The sequence below is a fragment of the Coenobita brevimanus genome, chromosome 63, assembly GCF_032717465.1.
Source record: "Coenobita brevimanus isolate Jiangsu-jjx chromosome 63, ASM3271746v2, whole genome shotgun sequence".
NCBI lineage: Eukaryota > Metazoa > Arthropoda > Malacostraca > Decapoda > Coenobitidae > Coenobita > Coenobita brevimanus.
This window is the reverse complement of record NC_137016.1, coordinates 26,367,373-26,390,569: the sequence shown is the minus strand read 5'-3', so window position 1 is coordinate 26,390,569 and position 23,197 is coordinate 26,367,373. Positions and strand designations below refer to the sequence as shown.

Here is a 23,197-nt window from a genome sequence, read left to right as displayed (position 1 = left end):
TTTATGGCAAATGCTCAAAGTTGCATCCATGGTGCCACCTCTCGATGCCTTCCCTTGTGCTACACGGGCATCTGGTAGCGCTCATGACTGGAATGTCACTCAGCCATACTGCAGAACTTCTGCCTATCAGAATTCTTTCATTCCCCGAACTGCATCTCTCTGGAACTCGCCTCCCCAGAGTTGTTTCCCTCCAAATTTCAACCCACAGCTGTTCAAGTCTAACTGTTACAGATATTTTATAACAGAGGACATCAGTAATCTGGTGTATGGATTATTTTTTGTATTCATTTGTTTTTCCTTCCTCCATTCTGTAAAAAAAAAAAAAAAAAAAAAAAAAAAAAAAAAATGTAATGTTGAGAGTGTATGTGAGTGAGGTGGAGGAGGGAAGAGGGAGGGGGAGGCTGAGGATGAGATGGAGGGATGGGATGGAGAGGTATATGAGAGAGGGGGATGTGAGTTGGGAGCAGCACAATGAAATGGCAGGGGACAGGGTGACGTGGAGGCGATTTGTTTGTGGCCAACCCGAACGGGATTGAGGCGTCTGGCAATAGATAGATAGATAGTAATGTTGAGTCATCTGCATATGAGTGGATGGGATTGTGGGTGACAGATAAGAGATTATTAATATGAACCAGGAACAGGGTTGGTGCCAGAACTGATCCTTGCGGCACGCTGGCGCAAAACCTTCCACAATCCTTCTCTGTCTGCTTTGTCGTATGCTTTTTCCAGATCCATGAATGCCATAAACACATTATGGTCCATCTCACAAGCCTTCTCCACTATCTATCTCACTGCAAATATTTGATCCACATATCCTCTGCCACTCCTAAAGCCACCCTGTTCATCACTCACTACGACTTCTGATATCTCTCTTACTTTCTCTATAATAATTCTTCCATATACTGCACCTTCCCTCCCATGCTCAATAAGCTTATGCCACAATAACTCTTGCACTCACTTCGCTCACCTTTATTTTTGCACAGGGGTACAATCACAGTCTTTTTCCAATCTGCTGGCACAGTTTCACTCATCCATGCCTTCTAACATATCTCCAACAAACACTTCATTTCACTCTCTCCACTACACTTAACCATCTCTGAATACACCTTATCAACTCCAGCTGCTTTCCCATTTTTCAGTCGCTTCACAGCACTCTTCATCTGTGCGAGGATCACATTTCCTGGCACTGCATTCCTTCTCTGCACATCCCCAAAATCAATCATGTTTACAGCAGCTCTGCTCTCTGTTCTCATTCATCAGGCCTTCAAAATGTTCCTTCCGTCTGCTCCTTACTTCATGTCCATGGGTTGCATTCATTTTTTTCCCTAGATCATCATTTACCTCCTCCTTTTTCCTCTTCACTCGTCTCTTTACATGCTTCTTACTCTCAATATACAGTATTAAGGTTTTATTTCAACTGAACCCCTGTCCTGTAACCACTCTAGCTACTTCTTCCTCTTTTCCTCCACTGCTCTCTTAACCTCTTCATCCAACCATGCCGCACCTTTCTACTCTTGCCAAACCACACATCGCTTTAGCATTCCGAACTAAGCAATCCCTATATGCATTCCACAGGCTGCCCAGATCCATTTCATTCCAATTCACTGATTCTAACTCCTCCTGTACTTTGATCCTGTATTCAACTGCCATTTCTTTGATCCTCAGCTTCTTGACTTTGTCTTTCTCCCTCACTGTTCCTCTCTCTGCTGGTCCACCTCACTCCTCTCAGATTGATCTTGCATACCACAATCATATGATCTGACAGACCTCCACATTGTCCTCTCACGGCCCTTGCATCAGCAACCATTCCCAGCATCGATCTCTCTGTGAGCACATAATCAATCAGGCTCCTTTCAACATGATCCCCGTTCCCTCTATCCCATGTATATTTATGTGCATGTTTGTGTCTGAAATACGAGTTGCAAATGCACAACCTCCTTTCCTGACACATATCTTTCAGCCACTTCCCATTGTCATTTTCTCCTGGTTCTCCATTACAACCCATTATGTTATCCTCAGGACCAGTGCCTACTCTTCCATTCATATTGCCCATTACGATCACTTTATAGCTCCTGGGCATTTCTCCCACTGCTTCATCCAGCTCATCCCAAAACCTATCTTTCTCTCTCTCTCACTCCTATTCTCACATGGTGCATACGCTACAATCACCGCCACTCTCACCTTCTCAAACTTGAACTTGGCACACAAACACCTCGAGCTGACACATTTGTAATCTCTCATTCCACTCTGCCACACCTCATTCATCAATAAAGCAACTCCTTCCTTGAATTTTCCTTGCCCATTCATGTCCGATCTTACACATTTCACTCCCTCCCACTCCTCTACTTCAAAACCTTCATCTTTGTTTCACACAATGCCATCACGGCATATCTCGCACTCTTTAACACATTCACCACTTCCACCCTCTTGCTCTCCTCATTCACACTCTCACATTCCAAATGGCCATGCAAATCTGACCATTTGGTTGGGGATCTGGGCAGGTAATAGGCCCCCCCGTGGCTCTTCGAAACAACTGCCATGATTAGGTGATTTTAGACAGAGTTATCTGGGGAACACTTAACACGGCCAAAATCCCCAGTTATATGGTTACCACCCAGTGTAGTAAATGATTCCCCGGGTACAGGAAACGATTTGGCTTGTCACTCAGTGTAGAGACCATAAGGCATCCCTACAATGAGTGAGTGGATGATGGCACCTCCATCCACTACAAAATAATAATAATAATAATTTGAGAATAACATTTATGAGGAAACCATAATTTATATATTCATACCTACTGTCAAATAACTAATGATAATTTAACAACCAAATTCTCAAAAACAATGAGCAATGTGTCAGAGTATGCAATAGAAACTTTAAAAGAAGGTTTATTTTAAAGTGTTCACAAGGATGGAAGAAATGAACAAATTTGATAAATTAATACAATACTACTACTACTAATAATAATAATCCATCCATCCATCAATTATCCAATCCTACATTGTCCCATGAGAAGCACAGGAGCCTGGGGCTAGGCAAGTTGGTCATGACATTTAAGATGAGAGTGACCTGCCTCACTCATCTCTGAGTGGCATTTCGTGAGCAATAAACCCCAACCACTCCTCGAATACAAACCTTCACTGGCTCAATCCGATTGGAGCGCCATAATTACCCAGTAAACCACCTGGTGCCAAAATTTGGTTATGCAGTTACCACCCAGTGTAGTAAATGGTTTCCTGGTGTAGCTGCAACACACTTTACCAGTGTGGCAGCTGACATACTCTTTGCCAGAGTTCCTTTTCACTTTAGCCACAGTTGCTTTCCACTTTTTGGGCTGTCTCTCTCATCCTGTCTCTCATTTGGTCCACCATGTCTCCGCCATCACTCTCGATGCTAGAATCACTCATGTTGGTTGTTTAACCTCTATCGCACTAGGGATGTAGATATATGTCCTCCTCTAAAACATCAGTGACGTAGATCTACGTCCTGCAGCACTGAGAAATTGCAAGCAACCAAAGTAGCATGGAGGGTAATTACGTACCTTGCTAACTTCAGACATTTTTCCGCTATACTTGCAACACTGATTCAGGAGCATGGGAGGTGGCTGACAGTCTTCATAGGCTCACAAGCACTCCGCTCTCTCAGTAATCTTGAAGATTTCAGAGGTCGAATGGCATCAACTCAATTCAACGAACTTTCTGGCTTTGGTGATTACTTTTATTAGTACCAGTGATCTTATATTGATGTATTAAGCCCATTTGGACAGCAAAAAAATCCAATATCTGTTCACAGGCTCACAGCTACTCCGCTCTCTCAGTAACCTCAAAGATTTCAGAGGTCCAGTGGAACCAACCCGACTGGATTCAACCAACTTTCTGGCTTTGGTGATTACTTTTATTAGTGCCAGTATCTTATATTCATGTATTAAGTCCATTTCACCAGAAAAAAATAAAATCCCAAATCAGCTGGCACAGAGGGGTATCTTTTCTCTCCTTTTTTTTTTTTTTTGCCCAGCACGGTATGAGTTAACACAAGTTATTGCAGCAAAAAAATGAAAATACTTCGATGCGGCCATGAGTGAGTGTAAAAACTATGAATGCTCACTATGAAGAAATCATGGATGCTGACTAGCCAGAAGAACATGTCTCCCGTGCTCCAATCGGTCTACAAGTGCTCGCCGGTGTTGTCTAGCTGACATAAGGAAAATCAGCACATTCCCTGATACTGATTTATAAATGTTTACTTACTTCAGGCTACACTTTCTTTGGTATTACTTGTTTTACTATGTTGGATCATCACTTAAATTAGCCTAAACGACCTTGATCCATCAACAGATACTACTTAGGTATCCCCAGAACAGAGGTCAGTGATGTATGTCCGACTCGTGTGTTGTCTCTCCTGTGTGTGTGTGTGTGTGTGTGTGTGTGTGTGTGTGTGTGTGTGTGTGTGTGTGTGTTCCCATTATATCTCGTGAACTGCTTCAGCTAGCAACATGAACCCTTCAGGGTATCAAGATATTGCCAAAATCATGTCCAAGTTCGAAAATGGGCACTCAGGGTCAAGGTCACGGTCACCAAAATGGCTGCCAAAGGTCAACTAGTTTTTATCGCCCGCCTTTACCACCATCATACTGCATCTCATGAATGGCTTGAGCTATCAACATGAATCCTTCAGGGTATGAAGATATGGCCAAAATCTTGGAGTACAGTACAGTACCCTCGCGTCCAACACGGTAATATTGTCATGCATGGGTCACGTGTTGGACCAAAAACGTGTTGGACTAACAACAGAGCTTATGGGGAAAAATGAATTATGTCAGCAACCCTAGGAAAAGTCACCCTAAATACCTACCATATACCTATACATATATTGGTACTATTGTAATTATAATAAATGGTACTGTGCTATAAATGATAACTAACCTTTTAGGATAGTGTTGGTGGGCTTGCTAGGAATGGAGGGTGGTATCCAAGCCTGTAGGTAGTCCTACTGGGTCCCCGGAGGATGGCTGCTGGCGTCACTAGTGGGTAATGGCTGTTGCTCCTCCTCAACCTCCCTCATAAATCCTTCGAAATCACACTCAGAATCACTATCTTCGTCCACAGCCATGGAAGGTCCTGCTTCTGCCTGTCCTAGCACTGTAATCCTCGGCAAAGTGCATGCTTCTCACACTGTTGCCAGAGCCCCGTCTCGTGACTGTGCAAAGTGATCGCTGTCGCTGACTCGGTAGAGAATAAGGAGAAGCAACTTTGTTTATAAACTGGTACGCACGCCGATGAGAAGGGTTTCAAAACGATTGATATTTATTCTAAAATATTAATATGTATTCAGTGTCAGGCTAAATGTTCAATGCTGTAGTACGATACATTGTCTGTCCAGTCGCCTGGGTTTTAGTCACACTGTTTTGCCCGTCGTATCCTCGGCAGGAATCCATCCAGATGAATTCCAAATGCCCGTGGTATCGTCAGCAATTTTACCACGTTACCGTTCCGATTTACCAACGTATCCTCGGCAAACCTGGTATGAAGTGCCGTGTGATAGCCTTCGGCTGTCAGGATCTTGTCTTGGATTTTTATTATGGTCCTCACGTTGGCTTCATTCACATCGTAGGCCTTGACAATGTCAACTTTCCTCTCCCTTCTTCTTCCTCTCGATGCTTTCTAGCCTGGTGGCCTGAGGGAGGTGCCGACGCTTCTTGGGGTTCTCAGAAGGCTTCCTAGGCATCGTGAGCAGGGTAAAATGCAGTAACAAGGGCAGAAAATGCAGCATGAAAAAAGCACCTTCCAATGCAATTATGCGACTGAGTGGCGCTGTGGCAGGAGAAATGTAAACAAAACATCACGTGATACCAGAAGCGTTTTTAATTGGGCAGCATCACGATCACGTCACGATAGCGGGCGGGGAAGGCTACTTGATCAGAAGTTTTCACTGGCTATCATCATCATGGGAATGTCCAGTATGACCGTGTTGGACCGGGGGTGATCGTGCTAGAGTTGAACTCTGAGGATTTCGCCCACTTCTCGGAGCTCTGTGCGTGTTATGCTAACACACTCATGTTGCAGTAATTAAATCGCATTAAATAATACTAATTATTTGCTCTCCGTGCTGGACCCGAATCGTGCTGGACTAACGTGTGTTGGACGCGAGGGTACTGTACTTCGAAAATGGGCAGTCGGGGTTGAGGTCAGGGTTACCAAAATGGCTGCCAAAGGCCAACTAGTTTTTGTCACCTGCATTTAGCATCATTATATCTCAAGAACAGCTTGATCTATCAACATGAAACCTTCAGGGTATTAAGATATGGCCATTATCTTGACTTAATTCGAAAATGGGCATTGTGGTCAAGGTCACCAAAATTGCTGCCAAAGGTCAACTAGTTTTTACTGCCATCCTTTGGCACCATTATCTCATGAAGAGCTTGAGCTATCAACATGAAACCTTCAGGGTATCAAGATATGGCCTAAATCTTGGACTTGGCCAACAGCGTATTCCGGTAGGTGATTAGCATCTGGCTCACGAATGTTTTTCTTTCATTATTAATGGAGTACAGTTCTTAAAATACATGTATACAATAGTGTTACTAAGGAGGCAGGAGCAAAGTTTCGGTACAGACATAACCTTATACATGTACAGTATGCATTAAGGGTGAGAGTGCTATAGCACAGCGGCTGCTGATAATTACCTACTACATTTAGAACCATTGTACAGTACAGGAGGGATGGTAAGATGAACCATTATAAAGGAAAGTTGCTGTGACACTAGTCAAGACCTTAATCTCGACAAATGAGTTCAATCTATAGAAAGATGCCACAGAGCACATTTAGTGTAAGGAATCAAAGTACTGTACAGCATTACTGTATATCTTAAAGTTTTGTAAGGACCAACTAGCCATGCAACAAATATTATGTTCTGATGTCACATGTGACAAGAAATCCTTTTATTACTCCACTTCTGCATTATTAGTGTACAGTCATGCCCCAGTAGATGATGGTTTGGTATGTGATCAAATGAGAGTGATTAAAAAAAAAAAAAAAAAAAAAAAAAAAAAAAAAAATTTATACCCAGTCCTCAGTTAACAAGTTAACAATCAAGGAATTTCCTCATACGACACCTGTGGTGGCTGCATATGACAATCTTATGTGTATGCAGTGCTGTCTGCAAAAGCTGACAGTCAGACCTTTAGGCCAAGATGGTTGCCCAGTATTACATTCACTGTGATCGTCTCCATTTTCATTCTGTCTCGTGCATGCAAGGCCACTAAAACATTATACCTATCGCCAAATAACAGTGCAAGTGTCCAATAAATAGTGCAGTGTGATATTACGTGGTGTGATAACTTTTTGGATAATCCACTTTTCCTTCATCTCTCTCATTCTTTTTCTGTCTGACCTCCTCTCCTCATATTTCTCCCATCTTTCCTGTCACTTTTTATTACTCTTCTTTCCTTTTCTGGAGGCTTTACATAGTGACAAGCCTAAGTGTTCCCTGTAAGCCAGGAAACTGTTTACAATGCTGGGTAGTAACCACATAACCAAAACATATGTGTTTCCTACGTGTCAGCAAGTGGGTTGGCAGAGGGTTAGTGCCTCTCACAGTAAAATAACTAACTCAAAGACAAACGGCCACCCTTTGCAGGATTAGGGTGTTTAGCTATAAGCAGATAGATAACTTTCTGTGTGTGAAATATTGGAACTTGCAAATAAGAAATCACGTCTGGCAAAGATCCTGCCTCTAGTGGAAAGTGTGGTGCTAGTGAGGACACTGAGGGCAAGCCTAAAAGGCTAATTTTTTCTAGATTTTAGGTTACGTGGTCCTTAAACCCCAATATATCCCAAATGAATAAATGTTAATTGACATCAGTTTATGATACATCGGTATGTGACAGGCTTTCACCTGATGCAACCTCCTCATATACTGGCTCATGATGGTACTGTACTGTGCCTTGATAACTTAACCCTGCTATTACAAACCCCAATTATCCTCTTCATTGCTTCCAGTTTAAGGCCATCCTTGTTGCTATCCAGCATCTGTTTCAGGTCCTCATGCCTGGAAAAAAAAAAAAAAGAAGTAGTACATGAATGTCTGAAGACAGTAAGCAGTAGATAATCATACTGCCACAAATTCACCCCATGAAAGTGAACTGCATAGACTGTGTGTAACCAAATAATCAAACAGTAAACAACTCAATACAGTCACTGTAATTAACAGAATGACAGAAATGGGTGAATGAAGTATGTATGAATATCTATCTATCTATCTATCTATAGCCCAACGCCCTAATCCCACAAAGGGTGGCCGCAGACAAAACGCCTCCAAGTCGCTCTGTCACCCACCATTTGACTACCCTCCCCCCAACTCACCCCCCCCTCCCTCATATACCTCTCAACTCCATCCCTCCACCTCATCCTCGGTCTACCTCTCCCTCTCCCTCCCTCCACCTCACCTACATACACCCTCTTAGTCAGTCTTTCATTCTCCATTCTCTTCACATGTCCAAACCACCTCAGTGTATTTCTCCTAATCTTCTCAACCACATCCACATCCACCCCACAGCATTCCTTCACTTCTTCATTCGTCAACCTGTCCCTCCACGTCACTCCACATGCTCCTCTCAAGTAACTCATTTCCACTGCTCTCACTCTTGACTTGTTCCCCTCTTGCAAGGTCCATGCCTCGCTTCCATACGTCAGGGTAGGGATCACAATACTATCATGCAGTGACTTCTTAACTTCCATACTCACCTCCCTATTTCTCATCACTGCTTTCAGTGTACCAACAACCTTCCTTCCCTGCTGTACCCTTTCACGCACTTCATCCCCAAAAGTTCCATCCTTACTCATCACACTACCCAAGTACTTGAATGCACTCACATTCTCCATATCCTCACCATCCAACCTCACCGCACACTCTGTGACTTCATTCCTCTCAAACACCATAACTTTACTTTTGTTTACATTAACTTTCAGATTCCTCCTCCTACACACTGTCCCACATTCATTCACCAAACCTTGCAACTCCCATTCATCTTCATGCAACAGTACTGTATCATCAGCAAACAGCAACACCGGAAGCTTCCAAATCTCACCCTCATTCATTAGAGCCACTCCCACATCCACTGCCCTACCCTGCATCTCCTTTACAACCCCATCCATGTATATATTAAACAGCCATGGAGACATCACACAACCCTGTTTCAGTCCCACACTGAGATCAAAGAACTAACTCAGCTCACCATCCACTCGCACCGTAACCCTAGCTCCCTCGTACATACTCTTCACAGCACTGAACAATTTCCCCTCCACTCCATATATTCTTAATACCTTCCACATACCTTGTCTATGCTTGCGATAAAGGTTCCAATCTTTTTTTTCTTGGCATTTAACAGAATGGTCTACAACCCACAGGCATTAACATGTAGGAAGCACAAACAAGGTATGAATGCAAAGTGAAAGGATGTGGCCCATTTCACTGGACACTATTGATTGTTCATGCACTTTAATGATTTCCTACTCTTTTAATGGATCTTACAACCCTTTAAGTGGAAAATACAGGTATGGTCATGATGCAGCTATGGAAAATGTACCACTCATGTGAATGATTGTGGCAAAGAAGTCAGTCCTGGGCCTAGATAAAAAATAAATGAGATTTCTCATGTACAGGATATAGCTTTACACATAGTCAGTCCTTGGCCTTTATACAGATTACTGAGATTTCTCATGTACAAAATATAGCTTTACACATAGTCAGTCCTTGGCCTTTATACAGATTACTGAGATTTCTCACGTACATGATATTGTTTTACACATGGTCAGTCCTTGGAGTATACTGTGTACAGATAATTGGGATTTATCATATACAGGATATAGCTTTATACATACAAGCCAACAGATAGCAAATGAGAAGACTGCTGTACTACAGTACAATATACATTACTCTAAGGGTAACAAAAAGAAATGGAAGCTAGGAGAGAGAAGGCTGGAAATTCACCCCTCACTTTCCCTTTGCACTGCTTACAGCAGATGGAATGTGGCAATCCATCAATCCATCCATCATCCAATCCTACACTGCCCCATGAGGAGCACAGGAGCCCGGGGCTAGGCAAGTTGGTCCTCACATTTAAGATGAAAGTGACCACCCTCACTCATCCCTGTGTGGCATTATGTGAGCAATAAGCTCCAACCACCCCTTGGATATAAACCTTCACCAGCTCAATCCGATTAGAGCGCAATAATTACCCACTAAACCACCAGGCGCCAAAATTTGGTTATATGGTTACCAACCAGTGTAGTAAATGGTTTTTTGGTGTACAGGAAATAATTAGGTCGTCACTCAATGTAGAGTAACCCACAGGCAGAAGGAAGAGGAAAGAATGATGGAAAGAGAGACAAGAGGATGGAGGAGAGGAAAGGGCAGACACCCGAGAGCAGCACTACATAGAGTGTAATATTCCATCACAATAATACAGTAATTGCCTTCCTAACTGCCTTGTCTCATCCAGGACAAGTTAACTTCATATATCACCTCTTCTGTTTGTCAATTTCCACTGTTAGGTTTAAGGAAGAATCACCAAGTATAATTACTGGGATGGAATGTATGTACAAGTTATTTTGGATGGAAAGTGTGGATGACTATGGTGGTGTGGGCATGCCTGTCGAAGAGAAATGGGTAAACTCTGTTACAAATGTACTAGAAGTAAATGACAGGATTAAAGCAATGAAAATACTGTTTGGAAAACCCATGGCTACAGTAATACAGTAAATTCAGCCAACCCCTACATTGGATATTGATGATTGCCAGATACTGCATAGTACCCCCCCATCAGCTCAACATTTGGTGTCAAGCCAGATAATGTTTTACTATCTGTCTCAACCCTGTATCCTAAAAACTTTCCCATGAGTAAAAGATGAAAATGGAGCATAAAATACAATACAGTACAGTACAGTACTGATACAGTACAGTACAATCCGAGTTAATCAGGAAGCTTGAGGAATTTACCTTCCCAGTTATTTTTCTTGGACATCAGATATATACTATACTCTTACACATAGTCTTTATCATTGTGGTATATACAATTCTGTACCACTCATATCCAGGTTGTTTCAATTCCAACTGAAACATAACCTCCCCTTAAACACACTCCACAGACGTAACACACAATTGCAATGTCTTGCAGTAGTGCAAAATGCACATAAGTTCATTTTGTTAACCCCTAACAGGTGGGCAACGTTAAGTAATATCTGTGCATGAAGAGGCAGGCGTCGTTACATAATGTCCAGCCATTTCCTGTCCTAAATTAGTGAAATAGGGCAATATGGCATCCTTCTCACATACTGTCCTGCCCTCTACCCACCCAAGCCTTGAAACAAGTAAAACAGAATATACATATGAAAGTTGAAGTGTTAGAACTGTTCAAGTACAATAGAATATATGCACATATGTTTTATTGTCATAAGTGTTCAAGTAAAATTGAAAACACATGAGATATTGATGACATGGAAGTGTAAAGACTGCATAAATGAAAATTAGTGTTCAGTGGTGAAGAAAAAGAAAATGAGTGAAGAGTCCGCTTGCCTCGCCCCAAGCGCACCTGGTGATAAGCTGCCTGCCCGCACTCCTCCCTTGCTCCTCCTAAAGCCAGCAGAGATGTATTACTACTTAAGTAACACCTCTTACCTTCGTCTTTCATCCACTTTCATCAATTTATGCATATTCAGGTTTACTCCTTGATACTTTATTTTTCCAAAAATATGCTGTCCCACACAGTTGCATAACTGATTAGTTGCCCACCTATAGGGGGTTAAACATTATTTATTAGCCTATTTCATTCATAAAACATGGGAAAATAAACTAAAGAAATCAATCTTGAGCATTTACTGGTGAACTGATGATTTGGAAAGAAGTGCTGTAGAATTATCACGATTCCCTTGCTCACAACTGAGTATATTCTACAGTCACAGCCTGCCAATTTATTCCTCACCTGACCGCCGTCACTCAACCCATCCCTCACCACTCAGCTGTTCTGCAGATAATACAATAAATATGTATATAATGCAAGCGCAGTAATTTTATCCAACAAAGCCAACATTCATTTCAATCAGTTACATTTTATCTTCTCTGTCAGTAAGATTAATTTATACATCACCTCAGAATGCCCTTTGTACTAGCAGAGGAAATGATATACCCAGGTGCATAGCTCTCCACAGATTTCAGCCTTTTTTTATTATGTAGTAGCACTCCATGGTGGACCTTGTCAAAGTTGAGGTACACCACATCCATATTCCTTCCATTGCTAACACCACTCAAAATATCTATGTCGCAGTTCAACAACTGAGACAAACATGACCTTCCCCATCAGAACCCCCTTTGTTGGGTTAAACTGACCTGTGGCATCCAAGTGTAGGCTACCACCACAATTTTCTAACAATCAACCTCTCAAACATTTTGACGACGTGAGAGGTGAGGCTAAGTGGTCAGTAGTTTAATAGCAGACCTCTTGATCCTTCCTTGAATATTGAGGGGACACTTCTCCCCCTAAATATTGCTAGGATGCTTCCTGTGCCCAGGGATCTTCTCCATATCATATGGATTCCTTCCAACTTTTTAGGAGTATTGCAGGTATAATGTTAAGTCCTGTCAGTGAGTTTTGGGAAATTTCATTCATACTATCCGTTATGTCAGTGTGGATGAATGCTATTGTTTTACCCTCATCTTCTTCTGCAAAGTCATAAAATTCTACAGGATAAAATATTTCATTACTTTTTCACTTCTCACTGAAGTAACCAAAATGTGGTGGCGTGGGCAATGAGAAAGCTTGGGATCAAGGAGTGGCTGGTCAGAGAGATTATGGCTATTTATGTCAGTGCTCACATCCAGGTATGAGTGAATGAGGATGTGGGTGATGAGTTTTCCATGAATGTTTTTGGTATGCATCAGAGGCCAGTATTGAGCCCCATGTTATCATGGTGCCTGAAGTCCACTCACATGACTTCAGAAATGGACTCCCGCAGAAGATGTTGTATGCCGATGATTTGGTGTTGATTGCAGAAAAAGAAAGGGAAGCAGAGGAAAGATTTAGGAAGTGGAGAGATGGTATGGGACAAAAAAGCTTGAGAGTAAATGCAGATAAAAGAAAGGTGATGGCATCTAGGGTTGGTGGCAGTACTGTCAAACAAGAGGGAGAGTGGTCATGTAAGGTTTGCCACAAGGGCGTGGTAAGTAATTTCATCTTGTGCAGTGTTTGTGATAAGTGGGTGCATAAGAGATGTAGTGCTATTAGAGGTAGACTGCAAGATAATACTGATTTCATGTGTAGTGTGTCGGGGAGAGCATGTGAAGACTGTCAGGCATGAAAAGACTGATCCTGCTGGTGAATCTCTCGAGTGTGTGGAAGAGTTTTGTTATTTAGGAGACAGGTTGTGTGCTGGAGGTGGGGCTGGAGCTAACTCTGTGGCTAAAGCGAGGAGTAGTTGGAAGAAGTTCAGGGAGCTGTTACCTCTCCTGATATTGAGAGGGCTCTCCCTCCGTGCAATGGGATCTTTGTATGCGGCATGGGTTAGGAGCGTAATGCTGTATGACAGAGAGACCTGGGCAGTAAAGGAAGAGGATATTCGCAGGCTCAAACGTACAGAGGTCATAATGATTAGGTGGAAATGCATTGCATTCTTGAGTGCAAGGCTTGGGGGAGCTAGATTTACAATGGAAGAGTTAAGAGGTAGGACGGGACTGAAGTGTATTGGCACTGTTGATGATGAGAGGTAGATTTAGACGGTCTGGGCATGAGGAGAGGATAGGGTATGACAACTGGGTGCAGAAAGTGAGAAGTATTAACGTTAGGGGCAAGGTTGTGAAAGATAGACCAAAAAAGACCTACGATGAGGTCACTGAATGTGACCTCAAAGACAGGGGACTGAACAGGGGGCTGCCAGTGATCAAGCAGCATGGATAGCCATCACTAGGTGACCAAGGCTAACGCATGCAAGCATGTTGGAACCTTTAAAAATGAAACAAAACAAAATGAAATCAGTCTCATTTATTGGGCAAAAAAATATGTGGCCAGTGGGGGCACCCATCATCCACTCACTCAGTGTAGTGCTACCCAGGGTGACTACATTGAGTGACAAGCCAAATGATTTCCTGTAGGTCAGGAAATCATTTAATACACCAGATGGAAACCTTATAACCAACCCATACGTGTTCCCTATGAGTCAACAAGTGGGTTGGCTGAAGGCTAGTGCCTGTCCCTGGAAAACAACTTACTAAAAAGACAAACAAAATGCCTCAGACCCAAACTGGCCCATGGGTGACGACCCAGGACCAGACAAAGGACATGCTGCGGATTTCAAAGTGGACTGTGAGGGGTACGAATGATGAAGTGAAATAGTCCAAGTGCTTGAGGAAGCAAAAGTGGATATACAGCAATCCCTCAATTATCCAATGTAATAGAGCCAAAGGCATGTCCGGAAAGTGGATCCATCCGGATAATGGACGTCTCTCCTGGCCCCCCATTCGTATATAACCTATCTTTGAATGCCATTGTACTGTAAGAGACCACTACAGAACATCGTATAACACTTGTTCCTGTTGTTTAATACTACTCTATTTGGTCAAACAGACCCATAAACCAAGACCAAGCAATTACCATGATCAAGCAGACACATTAACCACAGACAAGCAATTACCACTGCAGGGCCATACCCTGCTGGAAAAAAAAAAAAAAAAAAAAACAGCTATACAAGAAAAATGCAGTGGCCACACAAAACATAATGGTAAACTGGAATAAAATCAACATAAAATAGAATAAAATCATGGTACAGTACAGTAAGCGACAATAAAATCAATGTCAACACACAAGTCCTCGCAGGGCGTCATGCTGAATAACCCACTACCACCTTGACTCTGCTGCACTGAGCTGGTGAAGCTGTTGCACTGCACAGTGCATTCCATGTGGCCTAGTAGCATATCCTTATGAGCCTGAAGCAGGTATGGTACAACCACAAAAGCCACCACATGTGACGCCATTACAACTGTCTGAGAGGAGCTGTTTACCACACGGTCGCCAGGTGGGAACTGGGAACGACAGAGGGGATCTCAAGTAGATGCTGGGTGTACTACCTTGCCAGACAGAGCGGCGCCACCAGCCTATTCTTGTCGAGGTAGGCGAAAGTGTTCATGCAGCCATAATTTCCATATAAACACGAGCATTTTCCCCAGATAAAATGGAAAAATGTAAGTATAATAATACAGCCAGATCACAGAGTACAGGTAATGATCATTCAGATAATGGACATCAGGATAATTGAGGTATTACTGTATGTGGATTGACAGACCCCCAGTGAAGAAGTGACAGTATAAAAGAGTGGGATTATGGACTGGATATATGTGTGGGAGTGGGTATCCAAAAGATACAAAGAGAATGTAAGAGAGTATGGATCACTTGGTTCAAGGATTCTGTAGGCAAGATTGAGAATAGGAATACAAGTGCAGGCAATTGTGTGTGTAGTTAAACAGGCAGAAGATTGTGCGAACAAAGTGAAAGAAGAGTTCTGGGCAAATGTGGAAGCATGCAAAGAAAAGTTTGAGAGGAGTAAGAGAGTGTTTCTGACTAGAGGTATGAATGGAAAAGTAAGAAATGCGAAGGTGACCGGAGTGGTTGGTGAGTGAGGCATGCCTGCAGAAGTGGATGAAAATGGTAATGCTCTAGTGGACATTTGTGCAGGGAGGGGATTGGTGATAGCCAATACCCTCTTTAGGCTTAAAATGATCCACAGGTATACAAGTTAAGTGATGAGAAAGGTGGGTGGTGAGCTGAATAAATGAAAGGCAATGACTGATACAGTATGTGTGTTTGGATGAGAGAACAGGAAGACATTTGCCTGACATGAGACCATACAGAGGTTGCAGATGTGGACTCTGACCACCACTTGATAGTGGTGAGAGTCAAAGTACAAATGCAATGGATAAATAGGAGAGGAGGGAAGGAGTATGAAAAAGGGGGAAGGGGGGGGGCAGAACATTAGAGAGAAGTAGAGGGGCTTTTGGGTAAATACGATCCGTAGCAGATGGGGGAAGAGGATGATGTGTGCAAGGTATTTACAGAAGAAATCTATTCAGCATGTGAGGTGGTATGTGGAGTCAAGAGGAGGCAAATGGAGATGAAAGGAAGAGCATGATGGAATGAAGAGGTGAGACAAGCTGTGGCAAAAGAAGAAAGCATAAAGTGAGTGGATGGGAAGCAGAGACATGGAGGAAGTTGAGAGATGGAATAAATACTTTTATGCAGAGAAGCCAGAGGTAAAAAGATTAGTAAGAGAGAGTAAGAAGAGTGTGGATGAGTTTGGAAGGAATTAGAATATGAAGTGTAGGGGACGTAAGAAAATGTTCTGGAAGGAGGTAAACAGAGACAGGGTGATAAAGAAGGTAGTAGTCGAGTGAAAGATAAAAATGGTAGATTGCTAGTGGAGAAGGGAGAAAATGTGAGTAGATGGAAAGAACACTAAGTAATCATTAAACACAGAGAATGAATGTAATATAAATGGCTGGGGAATGGCTGGGCGGAGGGAGATGAAAAGGAAGAAAATGGTTAGTAAGACAGATATAGTGGAAGCAATGATGAAAGCCAAAATGGTGAAATCCCAAGGAACTGATGGAACAAGTGGTGAAATGCTGAAGCATAGGGGAGAAACAGTAGTAGAATGGATAAGGAAGATGTGCAGATTGCCCTGGGAGTAAGGTAGAGTCTCAGTGGATTGAAAGTCAGGTGTAATTATTCCGCTGTAAAAAGAAAATGGGGAAAAAGTAGTGTGTGGTAATCATAAAGGCATTTGTCTTCTTGGTGTAACAGGAAAAGTATATGGTAGGATACTTACTGAAAAAGTTAGGGAAGTAACAGAGGAATCAGTTGGAGAAGAACGGGAGGTTTTAGGAAGGGATGAGGTTGTGTAGATCAGATATTCATCCTAAGGTGTTTAGCGGAAAAGTTTCTAGAGAAGGGAAAAAAGTTGCATGTGGCCTTCTTGGATTTGGAGAAAGCATATGACTGAGTGGACAGATGATGAATGTGGAAAATATTAAAAATTTATGGAGTAAATGGGAAGCTGTTTAATGCAGTGAAGAGCATGCATGAGGATACTCAGGCTGCAGTGCATGTGGATGGTGAACTGAGTGAATTTTTCTATCTGAATGTTGGATTGAAATAGGGATTTGCCTCTGTGTCGCCCCGTCCAACGCCATTTCTTTGTCCTGTTCCCAGCTCACACCCACCTCTCTCATATACCTCTCCACTCCATATCATCCTCAGCCTCCCCCCCCCTCCCCCCCACCTCACTCACATACACTCTCCTCATTAGTCTCTTGCTCTCCATTATCTCCACATAGACAGACCACCTCCATGTATTTCTCTTAATGCTTTCTATCACATGCAACTCCACACCACAGAGATCCTTCACTTTAGTCAGTCTGTCTTTCCATTTAGCCTTACGCCATATGCTCCAATCAAATGACTCATTTCCACTGATCTCGACTTGTGTCCTTCCAACAAGGTCCAAGCTTCATTTCCATACATCAGAGTAGGTAGTACAACCATGCAATGATTTTTTTACTTCCATGCTCACTTTCCGGTTTCTTATCACAGCTTTCAGTGAAGCAGCAACCATTCTTCTTTGTTTTACCCTTTCAAGCACTTCATCATCCAAACAACCATCCTTTCTCATCACACTACCCAAGTTTTTTTTTTTTTCTTCTTTTTTCCGACTCTGGGCATAAGTTTCACAGCCTGCTATCACTGCCCAGTAGTCCTCCTACATACCATACACCTCTACATGTCACCACTTCGGCACTAACACCCACTGTCCATATTGAATACATGCTAGGGCTGCCTCATACAGGACTGGTGTATTGGTATTGGCAGGGGTATTTTTATGACTTCTCGGCAGGTCTTCTGGTAGATCAGTAAAGTCTGATTTAACAAAATTCAAACCCTTAAACTGTTCCCTGCACCAGTGGGGATTTGAACCTGGGCCCAATAGGACTGCAGGCCACCTCTCTACCGACTGAGCCACCGCCTCCCTGGTACTTAAACGCATTCACATTTTCCATCTCCTCACTACCCAGCTCCACTGTGCACACTTTGATTTCATTTCTCTAGAAGACCATAGCTTTACTCTTTCTTACATTCACCTTTAGATTCTGTTTCATACACACTCTCCCAAACTCTTTCACCAAGCCTTGTGGTTCCCCTTCGTTTTCACTTAACAATACAGTATCCTCTGCAAACAGTACAGAGAGTTTCTAAACACTGGTCTCTCTCATTAGGGTCACTCCAATACCCACTGTCCTATCTTGTACCTCTTTTATAACCTCATCCACATACAAATCCAACAACCATGGGGACATGAGACATCCCTGTTTCAATTCAACATTCAAGTAGAAAAATTCACTAAGTTAACTATCCACATGCACTGCAGCCTTAGCACCCTCATACATACTCTTCACGGCATTCAACAACTTCCCATTTACTCTATCTATCTATCTATTGCCAGACGCCTCAATCCCGTTTGGGGTGGCCACAAACAAATCGCCTCCAAGTCGCCCTGTCCCCCGCCATTTCACTGCCCTGCTCCCAACTCACACACCCCCCTCTCTCCTATACCTCTCCACCCCATCCCTCCATCTCATCCTCGGCCTCCCCCTCCCTCTTCCTCCCTCCACCTCACTCACATACACTCTCTTCGTCAGTCTTTCACCCTCCATCCTCTCCACATGGCCAAACAACCTCAGTGTGTTCGTCATAACGCTTCCTATCACATCCACATCAACACCACAACGCTCCTTAATATCCTCATTCGTCAGCCTGTCTCTCCATGTGACTCCTCAGGCTCCTCTTAAATAACTCATTTCCACTGCTCTCACTCTTGACTTGTGTCCTTCCAACACGTCCAAGCTTCACTTCCGTACGTTAGAGTTGGTATCACAATACTGTCATGTAGTAACTTTTTCATTTCCATGCTCACTTCCCTGTTTCTTATCACTGCTTTCAAAGAACCAGCAACCTTTCTTTCCTGCAGTACCCTTTCAAGCACTTCACCCTCCAAACCTCCATCCTTACTCATCACACTACCCAAGTACTTAAACGTACAGTACTCACATTTTCCAATTCCTCATCATCCAACCTCGCTGTACATTCACTGACTTCACCTCTCTCAAAGACCATCACTTTACTCTTCCCTACATTCACCTTTAGATGCCGTTTCTTACACACTCTCCCAAACTCATCCACCAAGCCTTGCAGCTCCCCTTCATCTTCACTCAACAACACAGTATCATCTGCAAAACAACAATACAGGGAGTTTCCAAACACTATCCTCTCTCACCAGGGCCACTCCAACATCCACTACCTTACCTTGTACCTCTTTTATTACCCCATCCATGTACAGACTGAACAGCCATGGAGACATGACACATCCCTGTTTCAACCCAACTTTCAAAGAGAAAAATTCACTTAGTTCACCATCCACATGCACTGCAGCTTTCGCACCATCGTATATACTCTTCAAAGCATTCAACAACTTCCCATCTACTCCATATATTCTTAACACTTTCCACAATCCTTGTCTATCCACCCTGTCATATGCTTTCTCCAAATCCATGAAAACCGCATACAACTTCTTTCCCTTCTCTAGAAACTTTTCCACTAAATATCTATGAATGAATATCTGATCTACACAACCTCTTCCCTTCCTAAAGCCTCCCTGTTCTTCTCCAACTAATTTCTCTGTTCTTTCTCTAACTCTGTCAATAAGTATCCTACCATACACTTTTCCTATTATACTAAGAAGACAAATGCCCCTATGATTACCATTTACTCCACATATTCATAATCCTTTCCACATTCCCTGTCTATCCATCCTGTCATATGCTTTCTCCAAATCCATGAAGGCTGCATACAACTTATTTCCCTTCTCTAGAAACTTTTCCACTAAAGACCTAAGAATGAATCTCTGACCTACATGCCTCTTCCCTTCCTAAAACCTCCCTGTTCCCCTCCAACTAATTCCTCTGTTATTTTCCTGACTCTGTTACTAAAGTATCTTACCATATACTTTTCCCATTCCACTAAGAAGACAAATGCCCCTATGATCATCACACACTTCTTTTTTCCCTTTTCCTTTGTACAGGGGAATAATTATACCTGACTTCAAATCCCCCCTGGGGAAGGGGGGATAGAATACTTCCCCAGTATTCCCTGCTTGTCGTAAGAGGCAACTAAAAGGGACACTTTTACCTACATTCTTTTTGCCCTCTTTCTTTCCCTTGTACTTTGTCTGTCCAAATCCTCTGCATTTTACTTTCGTTTAGTTAATTTCCTCTCTCCACTGTCTGGTTCCTGCGAGTCACTGGCATTGGCTCCAGGGTAAAATATTTCACTGCCTAAGAAATCTTGATGAATTCTGGTGACGAAGCAATGACCCTCAGTTCCGTGCAGCCCTTAAGTGGGCAGGGGGTGCTAAGAATCCCACGGTGTAAAAATAAGTTCATACATCCAAAAAGAACATTAAGAATAGGAAACTGGAATGTTCGAACTCTCAATCAGGCTGGTAAAATGGAAGAACTTATTATAGTTTTCAAGGAATACAAGATGGATATTTGTGCTCTTACAGAAACGAGGTTGCTTGGAGTTGATAAAATGAATTTGGAAGATGGTATTACTATGTTGATTTCTGGTAGGAGTGATGGAAATCATTACCAAGAGTAGGCTTACTGCTGAGTAGAGATGCTTGTAAGGCAGTATGTGAGTCTGAACCAATTAATGAGCGCTTGCTTTATGATCGTTTAAAATCTGACCATGGTAATGTCAGTATGGTTGTAGGGTACGCTCTGACAAATGAGGCTGCTGATGAAATGAAGGATGACTTTTATGAGATGCTGCAGGATGTAGTGAATAGAGTGGCAAGACATGATGTGTTAGTTTGCATTGGTGATTTTAATGCGATTGTTGGCAGTAGTAGTGATGGCTTTGAAGATTGTATGGGTAAGGAGGGTGTTGGTATAAGAAACGAAAATGGGGTGCGACTTGGAAGCTTTTGTTTGGCAAATGACCTTATAATCGGTGGTACTATCTTTGAGCATAGAAAAATACATAAGACTACTTGGATTTCACCATGTGGTAAATATTGTAACCAGATTGACCACATTGCAATTAGCAGAAGGCATATGAGTTATTTGCAAGATGTTTGCGTAAGGAGGGGGGCAGATATAGGTAGTGATCATCAACTTGTTGTGTCAAAGATTAAAATAAAACTTAAGAGAAACATTAATGGTAACTGTACAGGAGGTAATAATTATGATTTTGACGAGCTGATAAGTGATGAGAGCACGAGGGAAAAGTTTCGGTGGGAATGTAGAAACAAGTTTCTAGTCCTGCAGACTTTGATGGAATCTGAAGACAATGATATTAATCAAATGTGGAGAAAGGTAAAAGAGGTTTTGCATAAGAGTGCTAAGGTTACTATTAAGAAAAAGGGAAAAGCGAGAAGGAAAAAGTGGATGTCAGATGAAACATGGAATGCAATTCAGAAAAGGAAAGAGGCTAAGTTAAGAAGTAAAGAACAACATGTTGATGGCCAGGTAGTAGAAGTACTTAGAGCAAAGTACTGGAGTTTATATTTTGAAGTAAAAAGACTCGGTAGACGTGATATGAGGAGACTATATGATGAAAAGGTGACAGAGACAGAAATTAAATTAAGTAAAAATGACGGTCAGAGCACAAAAGCAGCGTATCAGGCCATAAAGGAGTTAACTGGGACTGAAAAGAGAAGGAAGGATATACCTGTACGAGATAGAAATGATAACTTGATGACTAAAGATTTGGATATAAAAGGAAGGTGGAAAGAGCACTTTGAATCTGTTCTAAATAAACCAATCCCAGCTGAAGAGGACATTTTGCCAGCCGAGAGAGATTTGCAGATAGAAACAGGGGATATAACTTTGGAAGAGGTAGCAAAATCTATAAAGGAGTTAAAGAATTTTAAGGCCCCAGGTGAGGATGGAATATTCCCTGAAATGCTTAAGGTGGAAAATGACGAGTTGATGAATGTGCTTTTGAAACTTTTTAATGTGGCTTGGGATAATGGTGGAATTCCAGAAGAGTGGAAAAATGGAGTGATTATAAAAATACCAAAAAAGGGAGATTTAATTGTATGTGGCAATTGGAGGGGGATAACTTTGACACCTGTAGTTGCAAAAGTCTTTTCCAAAATCTTGTTGAACAGAATAGAGCCAGTAATTGATAAAATTTTAAGAGAAGAACAAGCGGGATTTAGAAAGGGTTGAGGTTGTAATGATCAGATTTTTATTGTAAGGCATCTAATGCAACAAGCTAATGAGATGAAAATGCCACTTAGTATGTGTTTTGTGGATTTTGAAAAGGCGTTTGATAGTGTTTCATGTGGAGCTATGTTGAAAATTATGAGATTCTATGGTATACCAGAAAAGTTTGTAAATATAATTAGAAGCCTGCATGAAGGTACTTTTTGTAAGGTAATGGTGGGCGGTTCTTTGAGTGATCCATTTCAAGTTAGGTCAGGAGTGATTCAAGGAGGAGTTCTTTTGCCATTGTTGTTTGTTTTGGTTATGGATTATGTTATGAAAAAGGTTGTAAGGAGAATAGGTGCAGGAATTAACTGAAAAGAAAATAAGAAGCTGATGGATTTGGACTATGCTGATGATATTGTACTGATTTGCGGAAGTATTTACGAGATGCAGAGGGTGCTAGATTGTATGGTGGAGGAAGGAGAAAAAGTGGGATTGGTAATAAATTGTGGAAAGACTGAAATTATTAATATGAACGTGGAGAACCAAATCGATTGTGTAATTGAGAATAATGTGGTGAAGAATGTAGAAAACTTTAAATATCTGGGAACGATTGTATCATCTAATGGATCATTAAACAATGAAATTGAGGAGAGGATTAGACAGGCTTGGTGAGCTGTTGGAATGTTGAAATCTGTTTGGAATAATAATATGCTTTCGGTACATATTAAAGTGAAAATTTACAAGTCCATGGTTAGACCAATTTTAATTTACGGGCATGAGTCATGGTACAGTACAATTGCAACAAATCAGAATGTATTAGGATTTGAGAATAAAATACTGAGAAGGATTCTTGGGGTAAAGTGGCAAGACAGAGTTACAAATGCAAGAG

General features: G+C 42.0%; 1 protein-coding gene across 1 annotated transcript in view; it reads right to left on the bottom strand.

Moving 5' to 3' along the window:
* Positions 1–23,197, bottom strand: part of rb (adaptor related protein complex 3 subunit ruby) — a 539,541-nt gene that overhangs the window by 478,702 nt on the left and 37,642 nt on the right. Inside the window, exons 3-4 of the mRNA XM_080276000.1 lie at positions 8,647–8,656; positions 7,971–8,046 (exon numbers count right to left, since the gene is read on the bottom strand). Of these exons, the coding sequence (XP_080132126.1) occupies positions 7,971–8,046; positions 8,647–8,656 (86 nt within the window). The remainder of the gene's footprint in view (positions 1–7,970; positions 8,047–8,646; positions 8,657–23,197) is intronic.